The sequence below is a fragment of the Lissotriton helveticus genome, chromosome 8 (assembly GCF_964261635.1).
Source record: "Lissotriton helveticus chromosome 8, aLisHel1.1, whole genome shotgun sequence".
NCBI classification, from domain to species: Eukaryota; Metazoa; Chordata; class Amphibia; order Caudata; family Salamandridae; genus Lissotriton; species Lissotriton helveticus.
The window spans coordinates 1485909468-1485927744 of record NC_136069.1 but is presented as its reverse complement, the minus strand read 5'-3'; the positions used below and the strand labels follow the sequence as shown (position 1 = coordinate 1485927744).

At 44.9% G+C, this 18277-nt stretch overlaps 1 protein-coding gene across 1 annotated transcript in view; it reads left to right on the top strand.

The window, feature by feature from the left end:
- The window catches only part of LOC144773425 (glutamate carboxypeptidase 2-like), a 508326-nt gene that overhangs the window by 274632 nt on the left and 215417 nt on the right, over nt 1–18277 (top strand). Inside the window, exon 10 of the mRNA XM_078658419.1 lies at nt 15–134. Within this exon, the coding sequence (XP_078514545.1) occupies nt 15–134 (120 nt within the window). The remainder of the gene's footprint in view (nt 1–14; nt 135–18277) is intronic.

Here is an 18277-nt window from a genome sequence, read left to right as displayed (position 1 = left end):
ATTGTATTTACCAGATCGGTATGTAATCCTTGGAGGCCATCGAGATGCATGGGTCTTCGGAGGCATAGATCCGGAGAGCGGTGCAGCAGTTGTACATGAGATTGTGAGAAGTGCTGGAAAACTGAAAAAGGAAGGTAATTACAAGACTTTGGGAAAAAAGTAAACTTTTTTAAAATTTAAAAGTACAAATTAATTTTGTTCATAAAATAGTGAAGGAGTGGCTTGGCTGTCAGTTCTAGCTTGTTCATTTCATTTGTATTTTATTGGTGGCATTCATAAACTGGGACCGTAATCCCAAAGTGGAGCAAAGCAGTGTGCATAGCACCAGGATCCAAAGCCAACATGTTAAGATACATGTGGATAATTTTAACATGAAACTTATATAAGGCTCCTGATAACCATCAGAATACTAGCAACACTAGCTGTCAATATCCCTTGAATAATTCTTTACTCCCACTTATTTAAAATAAAGCTGTAGAAAATCTACCCACAGTCCTCGATCAGGTATTCAGGAACTCATCAGTGCATCAGCTGTGATGCCTTCCCTATGGGAGTGCGTATACCATGGTACTTTTAATGTTAGAATCAGCGAGGGAATGGTGATGACTTCTAAGCAGACCAAACTAACATTTCCCCTCTTGTGGCAAAGTATGATTCTGTTCCTGTTCTGTATCTATGCTATGGCCCCTTTTCCCTCTGAAAATATTAGGTCACATTGTGCTTTCCATGTGCTTAGATTTCTCCTTCCGGGTCAACTCAATTTTTCCTACTGAAGATCAACATATATCTCCACACTAAGCATCCATCTGAATGAGCCCTGCGTAATCTATGACTCATAAATTCAGAATCTGGTATCCTAGTTAAAAGCAAGAATTAGCTGGAAGGGACGTTCACTATCAGATGTGAATGGAAAACAATGGACTCTTTTTTCCACTTTCCACTGCCTTTTATGTGTTCTCCCCTTGAAGTGCAACTACCACCTTCCTCAGTCATAGGGAGAATTATGTGAATAACAAGATCTCAGACCGAAATGTAGATGTTCACTTGTTAAATACTGTCACTGAGCCTAAGGCTGATTTTACTTAATAACTAGGGCATGGCAAAACACTTGAGGTAGCAGCGTCAGAGCCAGCCGGGCCTGAAAATGGCTATTTGTTTGTCTTCAGCACAACTCTGGCTCCATTTGTGGAGGTTTCCCTGTCGGTGGTGATGGTGGGGGAGTAGTGTGGAGCCCTAAAAAGTGTGTGCTTGCACTGATGTGGGTAGATCGAATGTTGTTATGCTTCAAAGCCGCTGCAAGAAAGCAAAAGTGACCACCCGCTCCTTTCCCCGAGAGACGCTGAGTAGGCGAGATATGGCATGGTGGTAGAACAGCCTGTTGTGGGGTTTCCTCAAACTGTTGTTAGGATCCTATAGGCTGCTTCTCATGTGGCTGAGGTTCTACCACATGGAGAGGTGAGGTGGACGTCCCCTAAGGCTTTCAAGAGGCTGTTATTTATCAATGACTGTAGTGCAAATCTTGTACTCAACATGCTTCTCACCTGCAATGACCAGAACCTGTCCTTTTTGGAATTTGTGCGATTTTTTTCTGACACCTAGATGATTCAACCTTGGAATACCAGTCTTTTTTTGGAAAGCGCAGCTACTGGGGCTCACGACTAGGGGTGAACCACGCAACGCCCCACGGACTTATTTCTACCTCTCGCGTTTCCCGCAAAGCGGGAAACGCGAGCACCTGGGAGATCACCGGCGCTGCATAGAGGGAGTCTACCTTGCCCAGAAGACCTTGGGGCACAACCACATCCTCCCGCAACACCCAGAGGAGGCGTATATAACCACACCTGACCCGCGCATCGCGGGACGAGCTGGGCGAAGCCCGGGCAAACGGCGGGCCGTCTGTGGCCGTCCGGGGCAGGACGAGGCAGGGCTGGGCCACGCCATTAACATCCACGCATTGCGCATCAAGGTACTGCGTCCTTTGAACTAGCACAATGGGGAAGAGGAAAAGTATGGAGGGTGTGGTAGATGGACCAAGTATGCGGGTGAAAAGGAGAAAGTCTAAGAAGATTAACATAGCGGCTAAACACGCAGGGGAGAACTGTGTAATGTCCCGTATTGACGATTTGATAGAAGACTGTACTCATATTCTCACATCTAAGCTCCCTATTGAACACAGTCTTGATGAGAGTAAAGGGGAAGACACCACTGATTCATCGCAGAGATGCGCTAAACGGGGTCCGACTGTCGTCCCTGGGATGTTTTTGAAGAAAAAAACCACTCGTAATTGTGATGAAGGTCATGTTGATAAAGGGGTTCTTGACAATGCTGACAAAGCGAGTATAGATGTAGAGGTAGTAACAACCCCCCCCACCCCGCTTGATCCAATTGTCTATTGTTCAAATAGGTTCTCTGCTCTCATGAACATTGATTGTACAAATAATGAGAATGGGGACCCCTTAATACAACCAAGTACACTTGATGCTTTGCAGGGGATACAGGGGTCGGAGACAAACTTGCATTTATCCATCCTTGGTTCTGGGGATGATATTACTATCTTATGCAGTGTTGTGAACCGTTTATGTAATCTCATTTATAGTATGCAAGATAAGATTGATATTTTAGCATCTAAAGTCCACAGGGTAATTTCTAATACAAGCGCATGCTCCAATTGTAGCCTAGACAAAAAACAGCAGAGCATTGCACTCGAGGACAAGCAAAGGTCAACAACTCAGCATTCTGCTATACAACAATCTAGGGGTAGCATGCTGAGGAAGGTCGACACGCTTCACAGCAAAGTTGCTAAAGATAGGGAGGGGTCATTGAAACCCTTGCCTGTGAAAATCCCTAAATTCAAGTCCTATGAACCAGCAAAAATAGGTGGGAACCCAAAGCTTAATGCTAGTTCTGTTAACAGCCCCAATACTTTAATGCCCCCCCTAGAAAATTGACAGACAGAGGTCCCTCTCTACCCCGCCGGATTCCCCCCGATTTATCCAAAGTATATATGGTGAATGTACCAAAAATGAGCCTAGGGAAGGATATAGAAACTAAAGATTCCCTGACAAATAAAGCTATTCATTGGATCAGGCATACCAGAGGATGCCGATCCATGATAAGGGAAGATATCTCTAGGGCCACAAAGTTGTCGTACCCAGGAAGTAGAACTGACTTTATTGAACTCACTTTCAAACACGAAAATCTGGCGCAAAACTTGATAATATTAGAGTTTAGATCTTGTTCCCCGGACCATTCTCTTATTCAAATGAGATCCTCACCTCCACTGCAGTGGGTAAATGCTAGGGGAATTCAATTACCAGGTACAGAAGTGGGTGGGTCGTGCCTGGACTCTAATGATTGACTGTGGTCAGACGGTACTAAACTCAATCTCCTTGGTGACATGGTACCAGACACTCCAACCACGATATGAGGTATCCCTCTAGGAACCCCTTGCACAATAGGGGATCTTGGGGTGGATACTGGGTGTGACAGCCCCTCAGATCAGAGCCTTGATGTAAGTTTTGAAAAGGGTTTTGAAACATTCGGTTCTATCATGTCTTGGAATATTGCGGGGCTGAGTGCCAAGATGCAAAGCCCGGAGTGGGCGCTGTTCGTTAATCAATTTACCATAGGCATATTCCAAGAAACATGGCTACTACACCCCCAACATTTCCCAGGGTTCCTAAACTATAGTTTTCCGGACGAAAAAAGTGACAGAGGGCGACCCTCGGGTGTTTTAACACTCTGGGTCCAACAGGACTCTGGAATTATCGTAAAAGAGTTTCAGACGAATCATAAGGACATCCAGTTTGTATATCTTACACTTAATCAGGCTAAATCCCTAGACATCTACAATGTGTATGCTAGGAGCACGGGGGGAAGAAGTCTGGCACATTTGCTGCCCTTGACGACCTTATTGACAAATTCTCCGCACATTCACGTGTGATTGTTGCAGGAAATTTTAATGTAACTTTCGAACCTCTGTCAAGTGGTGAGTCTTTTTTTATGGAGGAACAAGACAGTCATCCATCTTGAGTTGTGGAATCATCTAGCGGACATGATGGTTGTTGACCGCCTTGAGAGTGATCACAACCCCCTATGCATGACCTTTTCCTATTGGGAACTGCCCGTGGCAACTGAGGAACCAAGCGATGAATGTCCCCAAACGGTTGTCCTCACAAATGACATGCGCCACTTGAAGTGGCACATAGTTGCCCAAAGTCAGTCAAACATTGACTTTATTTTAAATAAATTAGAACAAGCAATTAGGGACCTGAGTGCCTGTGCTAATGCCGAAGCCTCAGTACTAGAGAGAGATAGTGCTACCAAGGTGCACGAAACTTTGTTTTTTCAACTAAAAGGCTTATTTGTTAAAAGAAACAACCCAAACAAAGCACTAACTAATACCTCTCCTAGTTGGTATACTAAGGAATGTAGGAAAGCTCGACACGAACTAGGGAAGGCTATCAAAACCGGATCTAGTGCTAATGTCCGTTTTGCAAGGAGCGTGTACAAAACCACTATTCAAAAATCCAAGCGCGCTTGGGACGAAAAAATGTGTGGGGAGCTTAAGGAGGCTAGCTCAATCAAGAACTCCAAGCAATTCTGGAATTTGTTGAAATGGGGATCTGAAGGCCGCCCAGAAAAAACCCAAAATTGGGTAGCCCAAGATGAGTGGGTGGCACACTTTAGACCCCAATACGCCAAAGGCCCGGAACTGCCCCTAGAACAAAAAGATGGGGTCACATATACCCCCTGGGTGGAAGATATCTTTACCATTAGGGACATTCAACATGCTCTGGTTTCTATCACACCTGGTAGAGCGCCAGGAATAGATGGTGTCCCAGCTGACATCTTCCTACACGATAGAGAACACTGGGGAAAGTATATATTACTACTGGCAAACATGATAGCCAAGGGATTGCCTATACCTGAATCCTGGAATGGGGCGGAAATAATTCCTGTTTTTAAAAAGGGTGAGAAGTCACTTCCAGGTAATTACCGCCCCATCAGCCTGATTGACACCATTCAGAAGATCTATGGCAGACTGGTTTTAAACAAAGTTCAGGAGTGGGAGCGCGAGACGAACATTCTGTCCCAACTCCAAGCAGGATTCAGAGCCTGCATAGGTACAGTCGACCAAGTATTACATTTTGCCATGCTTTATTGGAAGACTGTTTAATTGGGGGGGGGGAGGGATAGTTTATATACTGCCTTCATTGATCTTAGGGCAGCCTTTGATCTCGTCCCGCGCGCAAACCTGTGGCTCGTACTGAATGACATGGGCATGCCTCCTGCCCTCTTTCTCTGATTGTCAAACTACACGAGCACAATTACGCCCAGATAAGATGGGACCCTCCTGGAAGTGTCAAAAATCAGTTCCCAGTAGAGAGGGGGGTGCGCCAAGGTTGCGTGTTAGCCCCAACCCTTTTCTCTCTATATTAACAACGTGGCAAAGGTTTTGATAGAGGCAAATGTTGACGCCCCAATTCTAGCAGGCGATAAGGTACCAATTTTAATGTTTGCCGACGACTGTCTCATTATTTCCAAGACCCCTAGTGGCTTGCAAAAAGCCCTTGGGATCTCTGAAGCCTTTTGTATTAATCATGGGCTGGAAATAAATGTTTTAAAATCAAAATGTATGTCTTTTAACCAACACAAGTCATATAGAGGGAAAATACTCATGAATGACCTACCCCTGGAACAAGTCAAATCGTTTTCATATCTGGGTGTAACCATCCAGCATGATCTTCGATGGAATGAACAGATAGACCTAGCAACGCTAAAACATCGGCAACTTGCAGGGGCACTGAACAGAGAACATGCCAAGTCCTTGACAAAACCGGTGGCCCCGGCAATTACTGTCTACAATGCTAAGGCTGTGAGTGCAGCACTTTACGGTGTAGAAATCTGGGGGCTTGGGAACCTAAACAAACTTACGGGCTCAGAAAATAGGTTCCTACGCAATCTTATTAACCTACCTCAGAGTACTCCCATGGGCCCCGTTTTTCAGGACTTGGGTATGAGACCAATCGAGATCCTTGCAAATCTTCGCCCAGTATTATACTGGAGGTGCTTATGGGTAACGCCGGAATTTAAAATATTTGCTACAGGACTCATGGACAAAATTAAAAGTGATGTCTTCCATCAGGTAAAATGGCTCTCTGGAATTGGAGCGATTCTCAGAGAGTTGGGTCTGGTGGAGGCATGGGAGGACCCAACTAATGCTACATTTCCATCAAAAAAGGCAATGAAGGGTTTGTATTGGGGACTGATATCCTCCAGAGTGTTCAGGACCACTGCTCCACTCTCACTAACTGGGATTTTCATGGAGTGCTAGGATGAGACTCTATTTGAGCCATTCTGGGACGACATAACAAAACCACTGGATAGAAAGCTTTATTTCCAATTGAGTATCGGCAGTATTCCTGTCAGAGCTTTCACATCCAGGTGGTCTAGTGGAGGAAACACTTCATGTCCATGTTGCCCGGATCCAAAAGAAACAATTAGCCATCTACTTTTTGGGTGCCCTGCCTACCATGCCCCGCGCAGAGTCTGGTTGCGACCAATGGCTAAATTGCTGGGCACAAGGAGTGGAATAGTGGCTGTTTAGTATATATAGCTGTGGGTAAATTTTTAGGATGGTCGTGGGTCATCAGAAACAAAAGTGTAAAGGGATGAGTCAACAAATGATTAATTTTCTGACTGATTTGTATTTTTTAAATATGGCAAAACTTTTGTCGTTATGATGAATTTTATCTCACTTTTGTATAATTTTATCCCTATTTAAATGAAAGATTTTTTTTTAACTGTTATGCTTTTATGACAATCGTCGAATAAAGCTGGTTTGACTTTGACTTTGATTAATCAAATAGGTCTCTGGCCCACTGGTCTTTTTATACTGGACTACTAATATTGTGTGAATTTGGATTGGATAACATTTTGCTCTCAAGTGTGAGCTAAAAGGACTTATAATCATGTTTTTAACTAAAAGAAGGAATTCAAGCCAGGCTACAAGAAACATGGACTATCTAAAGCAAATGCTTTATTTCTATGTGCAAAGTTGGAAACATTTCCATTCAATTAGGCTTCTCATTACTACACTTTGGTAAAGGAAAATGTCTGCAGTTGCACAGTGTGTAACTGAGCACAGGCAGCTGATGTAAGTATTTTGAAACATCAAAAGCACTAGATGTGAAGAAAAATTATAGAGTGAGCATGCCAAATAGAAAGATTTTCTCACACATATCTGCTAATCTAGAACTTCATTTCACAAATATTGGACACATGTTTGATGTATTATAAGTCCTATCTGTTACATTGATTATATCTGTTAATTTATCAGAAGTAACATTTAATCAGAAATTCCCTATTGACAATTTACTGTTATTAGGTTTATATTCCTTGTCTGAGGTTACTAGACCTAGTAAAGACTTTAAGGCCTAAGCTTAGCCCTCATTCTCCTGGCAAATGAGGGATTTTTCCTTGTCCAAGTGTTTGCTACCCTCCCCCATTCCTTCATTTCTAATGGCTTTTTCTCCCATGCACACCTACACCATTGCAAAGGTTCAGTGATCTAGTTGTTACCTATAATGAGACCTATCCTTACATAATCAAGGCAACACTATCTTAAAGAACACCTTTGCATCTTCGAGGGATCCATCCACTTCTTCTACTACTGGAGAATATTATATTGATCCTGAGTCCAGTAAAGTACTACATAGATTAATGAAATGCTAACTACATATGTGTCGTAGTTACAGACCGGAGACCTTTCTTAGGTAAAGCAGGTTTTATTTTTAACAAGGCTCTTCTGCTGCGTGATGTTAGCCTTTCTCTAGCAAAGTGTGCCGGATCCGTGGTGGCAACCCTGTTAGTCTCTTTAGGTAAAGGTATTCTTCTTCTTCTTCTGATGGGGCGCTCTTTGGTTCCTCCCTCGGGCTCCTCCCTCGGACTCTCGGTGTTGTTCAGCCCCAAAAGGGAACCAACAAAAAGGGAACGCCGTCAGTGCACAGTCAGAGCAATACACCCCCTAAGGGTAGCCCGGAGTGCAGGGGACACCGCTGAGTAGTGCTTTACATCGGGGCCAGTGATGGATTGTGAGGGAAAAGGTGTACGGATCACGAGGGACGGAAGACAGGGGAAGGGAGTCAGGTACAGGATGTTGATAGAATGGGGTGGATATACGGGGTGGGAACGTTAAGGAATGGCTATGGGTCTGTACACGGGTTATTTACACGGGAGGTTCCTCTCCCCTTCTCCCCACCCAGGTCGCCAAACGCCTCCGTACCTGTGACAGCCACACTCCTCCCTCGGGAGTGTGGCACGGCGCTTCACAGGAACGTTGGCCTCCTGGCTTCACTCCTCCGCTTTCCTCGCTCCTCCGCTCTCCGCTCGTATCTCCACTCGTATCTCTTCTTCTCTCGACTGCCTCTCGTTGCCCAGCTCTCTCCTCGCCTTCTTCCTCTGGGGTGACGTTACATGTAGTGTGGACCACTTCCTGCTTTTTGGTCATTCCCGATTCGTGGACGTCCCACAGGGGCGTGGTCTCGCTTTCCTCCTCGAACGCCCACTTAAAGGCGCCCTCTTCACCGTCTTTGTGGTAGAGCGGCTCGGGGACCCATGCTGTCTGAAGGGAAGGAGGGAGGGCAGAGTCAGCGGGGTCTTCTTCAGCGACCCACCAGTCCTTCTGGGAATAATCCCTCCCCACCTTGCTACAGTGGTGTACTATTTGGGTTGGATAAGTGTCCACTGCAAGGTATAAGGCCAACACCTGCTAGATGTCACACAAATTAAAATAAAACCTGCGCTTGATTCCGGGTAAAGTGACACAAAGCTATCAGGCTTAAACTGAAGGCAATTTGTAAAGTATTTAAGCAGTGCATACACAGTAGACATGGTCACAAAACTTACAATAGAATTCTACTGCCAGCTTTAAAATAAAGAGAAAATGTTTGTGAGTGGAGCATTTTTCACACCTCTTCCACATCTAATTTATAGATACAGGTAAGTGCTGGAGAGCTAATACAGATGAACCTACTGCAGCTTCAGGCAGGTTAAACAAAGTGTTCTTAAAAGTTGCATTTCCAGTATGTTCAATATTTAATTTGGTAATGTATGTTAATATGAAATTTCCAAACCCAACTGTAAGGTCACTTTAACCACTTTATCTTTCAGTAGCTTTCTGGGTTTTTTAACATAAATGTATATCTTAATACAAAACCTAACTGTAACATCACTTTAACCTTTGTTGTTTTCCATGTATATTACATGTGTATATTTTACCTCCTATGTGTTCAATTAATATTTTAGCTTGAAGAGGTCAGAATCTTTTATTAGCAATACCATCTTGTCCAGAGGACATGCCCCATTGCTCTGCAGTGTGTATTTTCGCTACAGTGTGGTGAAGTCCTTTCTTTATGTAGCACAACAAACAGTTATGGAAAAAATGCTAGAATTCATCTTGGCCATTAGTGATCGCTTGGGCCACATTCTAGCCCATGGTGTTTTTCCCACTACTTCTAGACAAGGACTTGCCATATGAAAATCAGTATGGGTCTTGCTCCTGTAGGAACAGTACTGCCCAAACTGCAGCCTTGCCCCCACTAGATGAAAACTTAAGATACCTCACAGTTGTTTCTGCATTCTTCATTTGTGAGGTATAGGGTGAATCTTAGACCAAGCCAGGAATCGTCCCAAAAAACTATTCGATCGAATTAAAACTCAGTCTAAGGTGACACCTCACACGCCAAAGCAGGTTCACGCCCCAATTGTGAAGCGTTTGCCTCCTTCTTCACTCTGAAAACCGAAAATATAAAGATGGACCTACTCAATGACTTAATAACACTTACTGATACACATATGGACACTTCATCATCTCTTCCTGGAGTCCCACCCCTAAGCTCTCCAAAGATTGACCTAACAAATAATGCCTCCTGCTCCTCCTTCAATACTTACAGTGAAGAAGCTATACTCAAAATACTCATGGCTCTGAATCCCGCCAATCACTTTACAGACCCTCTACCCGCAAACTTATTAAAGACTTCATTCCACTGCTACTGCCTCTATGGACCTCGATTATAAATACTTCTCCCCTTCAAGGAATCATCCCTGAAATCCTCAAATCTGGGCAGGTATCCCTCATCCTAAAGAAGCCAATGGCTGACCCCACGGACTTAAACAATTACCGCCCAATATCCAACATCCCTACACTGGCCAAACTCTTAGAAAAATGTGTACACATTCAGCTTGGCAAAGATTTAGATCAGTTCAACCTTCTCAACAAATACCAGTCCGGCTTCCAGGCAGGGCACAGTACGGAATCAGCCATGACTCACATAATAGATGATGCACTACAAATTCTTGACCAAAACGAAGCCTGTTTGTTAATTTTGCTTGACCTATCTTCGACTTTTGACAACGTCAAACACACAAAAACTTGCTAATTATTCAAGGTCAATCAAGCCTTTTCCAAACCCGTCCCAGTCTCTTTAGGGGTCCCACAGGGATCATCCCTCTCGCCTACACTTTTCAACTTATTCATGGAACCACTCACCGAAATTCCTAAGTCTTCAAATGTACAGTATCATATGTACACAGATAATACACAACTATATTTAAAGATCCTCTCAATAGAAGACATTAAATTGCTCAACTCAACGCTTGAAAAAACTCAGACCTGGCTGGCCAAAAACCATCTAAAACACCCTCAAAACAGAATTCCTCCTAATCGCTCCTCCCTCCCAAGTATCCATAATTCAAGGCAGGCTGAAACATCTAACAGCACTCAACTGACAACCTCTGATCATCGACTCAGCGAAATCACTCTGGGAATAACTCTGGTTAGAAAGCTAAAAATGCAGAAACACCTCAGCGCTGCAACAAAAGGAGCAAACTTTCAGATGAACACATTGAGAAAACTTAAACCATTCCTGCCTGCAAAGGACTTCAAACTGACAGTACAAGCACTAGTCATCACAAAAGTGGAATATGGAAGTGTCTCTCTTTGCGGTCTTCCCAGATCCTCGATGGCCCCTTTGAAAGCGTCAATCAACGCTGTAGCTAGACTCATTACTCGCTCCAAAAGAAACTCTTGATTCTCCCCGGATCTCAGATCCCTAAACTGGCTACCATTCGAAGCCAGAATTCAACTACAAATCGCATGTATGACGCATAAGGACATATATTACAACACTCCTAGTTATCTGGCACAGACATTGATGCCTTCTTGTTATGTTATGTTATGTTAATTTATTTTTCTAATGCCCACAGCTACCCAAAAGGGTTTCCCAGCGCAGACCCAGAAAGAAACTCTGAAAACCTATGTTAGAATCATTGATTAAACAGTTTTTAATTGTTTACGAAAGTCAGTGTAAACTCTCTCTCTACGCATCACATCAGGTAGAGAGTTCCACAGGATTGGACCAAGGTAGGAGAAGGAGCGACCGCCCATTTGCACCAATTTGATCCTAGGAATTTCAAATTTTTCTTCGGTAGACGAGCGTAACAGACGAGAGGGTTGATATTGACATACCAGGTCTTGTAAGTATTTGGGTGCAGTACCGTTCTTGATTCTAAACATATAGCTCAGGGCTTTGAATTTTGCACGATTTCCGACCCTGAGCCAATGCAGTTATCTCAGGGCATTAGACATGATGAACATTCTAGGAAGTCTACACAACAATCTGGCTGCAGAATTCTGCACCACCTGGAGCTTACACAGCACATCCCTGTTTGCACCCAGAAAGAGGACGTTTCCATAGTGCAGGCGAGATGTTACAAGTACCTGGACTACTGTCCTTTGGGTGACAACAGGGAGCATCCAAATGATTTTCTTAACGATTTGAGGATGGTAAAACAGGTGGCTGCAGTTTGTACTGCCTGTTGTTTCATTGACAATTTATTGTCAATGATAAAGTCAAGATTGCGGACCTGAGAGGAGGGCATAGGTAAAGGCACCATTTCAGTGGGCCAATATTGAGGGCCCCAACGATCTGTGTTTTTCCCAAGAATGAGGACTTCAGTCTTTTCCCCATTGAGCTTGAGCAAGTTCGATTGCATCCACGAAGCAATATTGCGCAAGCCCAATTGCAGGGTAGAGGGACCAGTTCTCTTGTCAGCCGATAAGGAAAAGATGATCTGGGTATCATCGGCATACGAGAAGAGTGCCAGCCCTGCCTCCTCAGCAATGACTGCCAAAGGTTGTACATAGATGTTGAAGAAAAGAGGACTTAAATATGAACCCTGTTGCACCCCATACGGGGAAGAGTAAGACTCTGAGGCCGCTCTAGGGGAAAAAACTTGAAATGTCCGTTCAGATAAAAATGAGGACAGTCAGCCAAGTGCCGATCCAGAAATGCCCAGAGAGTGTAGAGACTTAATTAATACAGTATGAGAAACCGTATCAAATGCAGCGCTTAAGTCTAATAAAATAAGGGCCACTGTGTTACCTGCATCCAAACGCTGGCGTAACATTTCAGTAACACCCAGCAGGGTTGTCTCAGTTGAAAATCCTGCTCTAAAACCCGACTGGGAAGAATGCAGAAAATTAGAAGATTCCACAAGTGTAGACAGTTGAGAGTTCACGTGTTTTTCCAAAACTTTGGAGGACACCGAAAGTAGGGAGATAGGCCTAAAATTAGTTGGCTTTGCAGGATCCGCGTTAGGCTTTTTCAACAAAGGCAGAACCATAGCATATATCCAGACAGGTGGCATCACTGCCTCGCTAAGCGAGGCATTAAGTAACTCCATGACAACTCTCAGGGCGGGTTGTTCAATTTGTAGGAGAACCGAGGCCGGAAGCGGATCACAAGGAGAGCCTGATTTGATGAACGCTAACATTTTTATAAAAGAACTCATATCAAGAGGTACCCACTTCTCTAGTTTAATCAAAGATTCAGCTGCTGCAGTGGGTTCTAAGGAAGGAATGGGCTGGGCAAGGGACACCAAGCTGGTTCCCCCTAATATCAGATAAATGTGTTCTTCTTTCAGGCGGGCTAGGTTGTGTACCTGAGCCAGCTAACTTCTTGACCATAGAGAAAAGAGTACGAGGGCAATTCTTCGCCCCCAAAAAGGTGAAAGAAACATATTCAGCTCGAGCGATTTTGCATAAAGTGTGATATTTTTTCAGCGTAGCTTTATAACTACATTTGGATTCAGAGGAGTAATTCCTTCTCCACCTTCTTTCCATAGCCTTGCATTTACTTTTTTTCAGATTTTAATTGCTCTGTAAACCAGGGGGCAGGGTGAATATGGTTATTACATTTTTTCACAGAAGGTGGGAGACAGGCATTAGTTGCAGTAGCAATCCAATTGTAAATACTTTCCTAGGAAGAAAGTGATATAGAGTTAAGACTGGGGGCATAACTTAACAATAATTGGTTAAATATTTCTATATCCAATTTCCCCCAGTTCCTGGATCGGGCAGATATACCAGGTGACAATAGGGCCGCATTTAGTGGAGTTGTATATTGAAACTTGACAGCAAAATGATCAGACCAACATAAAGAGAGTGCAGGTGGGCAGTTAATATGGGACAAATTAGAAAAAATCGGGTTCAATAAGTGACCAGCTATACGTGTAGGTCCTTTATTGCAGAGAGGTAAATTCATTGCAGAAATGTCAGCAATCAGTGCCCTACTTGCAGTGCATTAATTATTTCCAAAATGGAGATTTTAATCGCCTAAAACTGTAAAGTTAGCCAATTTAAGTAGCCAAGGAGCTATCAAGTCTGGGAGTACGGACACCCAAGAACCAGCCGGTCCTGGGGGGCGGTATATCAGTGCCCCTGATAAGGTAAACTGGGGAGTAAGGGCAAGTTTAACAAGCATTTGCAATGCAATAGGTCTCGCATTAGGAAAGTTTGAGCTATTGGTATTGTAAATGACAAATATTTTATTCATGTGTTGGTTTTGAAAATAGCGAAACTAATAGCTTTGTCATTTACAATGCTAATAGTTTTAATTTTCGCAAATGTGACACCTATAGCATTTGTAATGCAATATGTGTAGTATTATGTTCAGTGTATTTTATTGTGACGAAAATCTAAGAACAGAAGTGAAATATTAACATCTTTTTGTGACATTTGTAATAAAGCTTGAAACATTGAGAGAACATATTTGAATTATTTGTTGTTGAATGGTTGCACAGATTGATGATGTGGTGGTGTCCCAGAGTGATGTGGTGGTGTCCCAGAGTGATGTGGTGGTGTCCCCTTGAAGATTGTTCTGCAAATTTAACGCATTCGTATGTGGAAGATCTGTGGGTCCCAAATGGTGAAATGCTCTGTCCCTTTCTCTGCATCTAGACTGATCATCTGAATTTTAAAAAACATCAGAAAACCTGGCTACTTGTTTAGTGCTGTCCCTTGTTTCCTTTTTGGCTGTTGTGATAAAGTGTTATTAGTTTTATAAATATCGAAACTCCGATCATGGCTCATAGCTGACACAAATCCACTAATTGGAGTAGAGTAGTTGGATTTAACCGTGCACATCACAAAAAATATTCCATAGCTGGACTTCAGTGAATGAAATCAGAAGTCTTTAAACAACTTTGTGCAACAAAATGGCTTAAAAGTAAAACATGGGTTCAGTTGGTGTAATCCCAATTTGTGGCTGGAACATTTGCTCAGGCACAGCTAATAGGTCTCGCCTTAGGGACCTTATAAGTGTTTAGTTATCCAGCACAATATCCTTGGTGCAACAACATCAAGTGTTGCATGGTTAAACACTTATAAGGTCCCAAAGCAAGACCTATTGGCTATGCGAATGCTTTTTTTTCCAGAAAAGGTTGTGATCTGCCCACCTCATGACTATTAATGAGGCACGGATCAGCCTGCAGCTCCTTGTGAAAAGTATCAAATATCTGAAAAAAGAAACCGCGGCCTGTGTGTGAAACGGACTCCTGTCATGAACAGAACAACACTACAAGCAGAGATACTTTATAAATGGAAACGGGGCTGCGTGCAGGGCCCCAGGGCCCATGGGTCACTGTCCAGCCCCACCCCCTGTAAGGAGCCTAAGCCTGCACATGCTGGTAAGGTGTAAAAGATTGACAGTCTAGACTTTGTCAATGGTCCCTGCCAGCCTCAGTAGGGGCAGCCGGTATGTACTCTGCGCGACCGCTGGGTGGTGACACGACACGTCTGTGGGTGCCCCCACTTCCCATGTGATTCACTAGGGTTTGCAGCACGTGTATGTAGAATAGCCACTCTGACATGCAAAGCACTTGTGTGCAATACTAGTGAAGAGGATTTCACACTCCGTTGCACCAGCCTAGCGAGTGCAAAGTCATTGCTCAGGAGGCCGATAAGATGACAAAGAAAAAGGGGCCTTGGGCCAGCTTGGACAGAAGACCTGTACTGGGAAGGCGGTGGAAAGATAGCACAGGTGATGCTGATCATCTGACGTAGGCTGTTGATCGGCTCTTGTCAAGATCTCGGGCAAGGGTTCGATCCGGGCAGGGGTGACAACTTCTCATCCTTCTAAGGTTGAGAAATCGTGTATAATGGGCTTTGCAATAGTGACTCGTGAAGCGTGAGCGCCAAGAAAAGAACGGATTTGTGGTGTGTGCCTTGAGAACGCACAGCAGTGCTGTTACCAAACCCCCAGCGGCGGCGAGTTTATTTGATTCAGTGGAATTTGTACGTCGTGCATTACAAACGTCCTGGGGGGGTCAGAGGTAAAGGAGGTGCTTGCGGTCACCCTTTTGATTATCGCTTCTGTATCGCTGTCTGCCCTGCCTGCCTAATAAGGGCTCATTCATATGTATGAGGCGCTGTATAAAGGCTGTGCTTGGGAGCAGAGAAGAGAGGCTCGGCAGAGGGGTGAGGGGGTCATAAGCGGAGCTAGCGTCAGAGGCTGCACCGAGACTTCAGCAGCGGAGGGTGTCAGAGGGGAAGAGACAGCAACGCTGGAGAGAGCACAGAGCTGGCTTTGTTGACAGAGAGCATATCGTACACCTTTAGCAAACACAGTGACACTAAAACACACCTCACAACAATAACTTTTTAGCCCATAATATGGCAGATCAAAAGTCCAACACAAGAAAGTCATAATGTGGCAGATCAAAAGTCCAACACAAGAGATCACAGTAAGTCTTCTTCCAAGCGATAGCATGTGAGAGGCCTCTATGGTATGGGGACTTACTGATGGCAGACTTTTGCTTAAGGCACACAGCTGTGAAATATTCTATGTTTAATTTTTTAGTGTTACCGTAATTTTTAGGTCTTGTGCCTCACATAATGTTTTGTGCAGGAAGGGTACCCTTCCTGTACAAAACCTATGATGGACTAATGCACGCACCCTAGTGCTGCAGCGCTAAGGTGTGTGTATGGCGCACGGCACCTGTAATCAGCGCCTGTGCAAGGGAAAGGGGAGGAGAGAGCCATATCTTTGGGATGAGTTTTCTTCACTCCTGGAGTTATCTTTACTCTTGGGAGCTGTAAATCTGGGGTTGGGGAACATCCAGCTGCTTTAGCAGGCCATCCATAATGAAGAAATAGGTGATTCCAGTTTCTGAGATTGAGGGAATGAGAGGAAATATTGGGGGTTCTCGTCTGAATCATCCTAAACCACTATCTAGAACAACAGAGAGGCACATGTGACTAGATCATCAAGGCAACTAACAGCATCCACCTAAGGAAACCTTACACTGATATGGAGGAACCCAATGCTCTGTGTCCCGCCCTATATGTAAGTTTTAAGTCTTTTTTTTTAATTGTAAGATTGGGCCTTAGATGGTCAGCGGGCTCCCTGTCCTTACAGGGAGCACTTATTATTGTTAGTGGAGTTTGGGAGCCTATGCAAGAATTAAAAATCTCGGAGACACTTCCGTAGGCATCACTTTACTGTTAAAGGGTCTAGAAGATGATTATAACCAGATAAATTGCGATGCCTAGGGGTGTCAATTATCCTTGCATCCGCTTGGTCCACATGTTTCAGCCTAACTAGCTAAGTCTTTAACTGGGATCACTGACTTTCTTCAGTATAAGGATAACTAGTATCCGACTTCACTGGCTAATTGCATTCACTCAAAGTCAGCAAGCATTCATACAATACCCAATTTGAGAAATCAGCTGGAATTGTGCTCCTGCTCTGTGATTTTTTTTTAAGGTCTTGCAGTATACATAATGACATTGGTACATATATCAGGAGAGACAGAACAAGAAATAAAACAAATCACGAGAGGGAAGTTTCTAATTGTTACATGCCTCGTTTTGCAGATCACACGTGAATGGAAAACACTGCAAACAGGCACTTGATTCAGGCCAGGCTGACCCGCTGTTCCTCTGCTGCACATGCTGCTCGCTGTTCTGCCCGTCAGTGCCAATCATAGGTGCCAGGGCCTCTCACGCCGGGGAAATCTCCTCTCCGCCTCACGGAGCACACACACAGTTGCGCCTCTTTCTCTGCACCGCCCGCCTCTCACGCTGGCTGTGACTTGCTCGCGACTTTGTCCTTGCTGAGCGTACCTGAGGCGCGGCCACGCACTTGGTGGAGTCCGACGGCCGCACCTCCTCAGACAGTCGTTCTTCTTCAGCGGGCTCTTCTCTGGCCGGCACTCAGCAACCTGTGCATTAGCCTTCCTGGGCACCCTTCTCACGTTTGATCCGACAACCACAGCGGAGCACCGCCACCAACCACACCGCAAATTCACGGTATGCACTGCCTTGCACGCGGTGGTGTCTGACCGCCCTCGTCGCGAGTGTTGTGGGATGGTCTATGTTGGGGATGTATGGCGTGCCTAGGGATCGAGAGGCCGATACTAGGGTCAGTAGAATAAATGGAAAAACCACTCCAGAGCTCTGCGTACCGTCAGCCACGAGCGCTAACATCACCATTTGTTTATACCCCCTGGTCTGCGCCCAGCCCTGGAGGGTGAATGTGTTAAAAACAATCGTACTGGCCGGGTGGCTCACAACGCCTCCGAATTCCGCACAGCTTTAGGTGGGCCGGATGCTGCTGGTGCCGAGCAACGGCAGTTCTACCAAGTCCATACCTGAATGCGAACATCGCCGCCGGCCTGTGACCAGGAAGTCAGGCAGGCCGGGCACGACAACCGGAAACAGGAAGTAGGTGGGCGGGAGCCTACCCCGCCTCCCACGGAAGAGCCGCGATTGTTTGGAGCACCGGAGCAGGCAGGAGCCTACCCTGCGCCCCGGTGCCGAAGGAGGGAGGAAGAGTCCTGCTGCCGGGCCCTGCAGCTGCCGAGGAGAGCCGCCGCACCAAGGAAGCCGGTGAGTGGGGCTTCGCCTTGTTGCTGAGCTGCGAGGGCAGGGGGG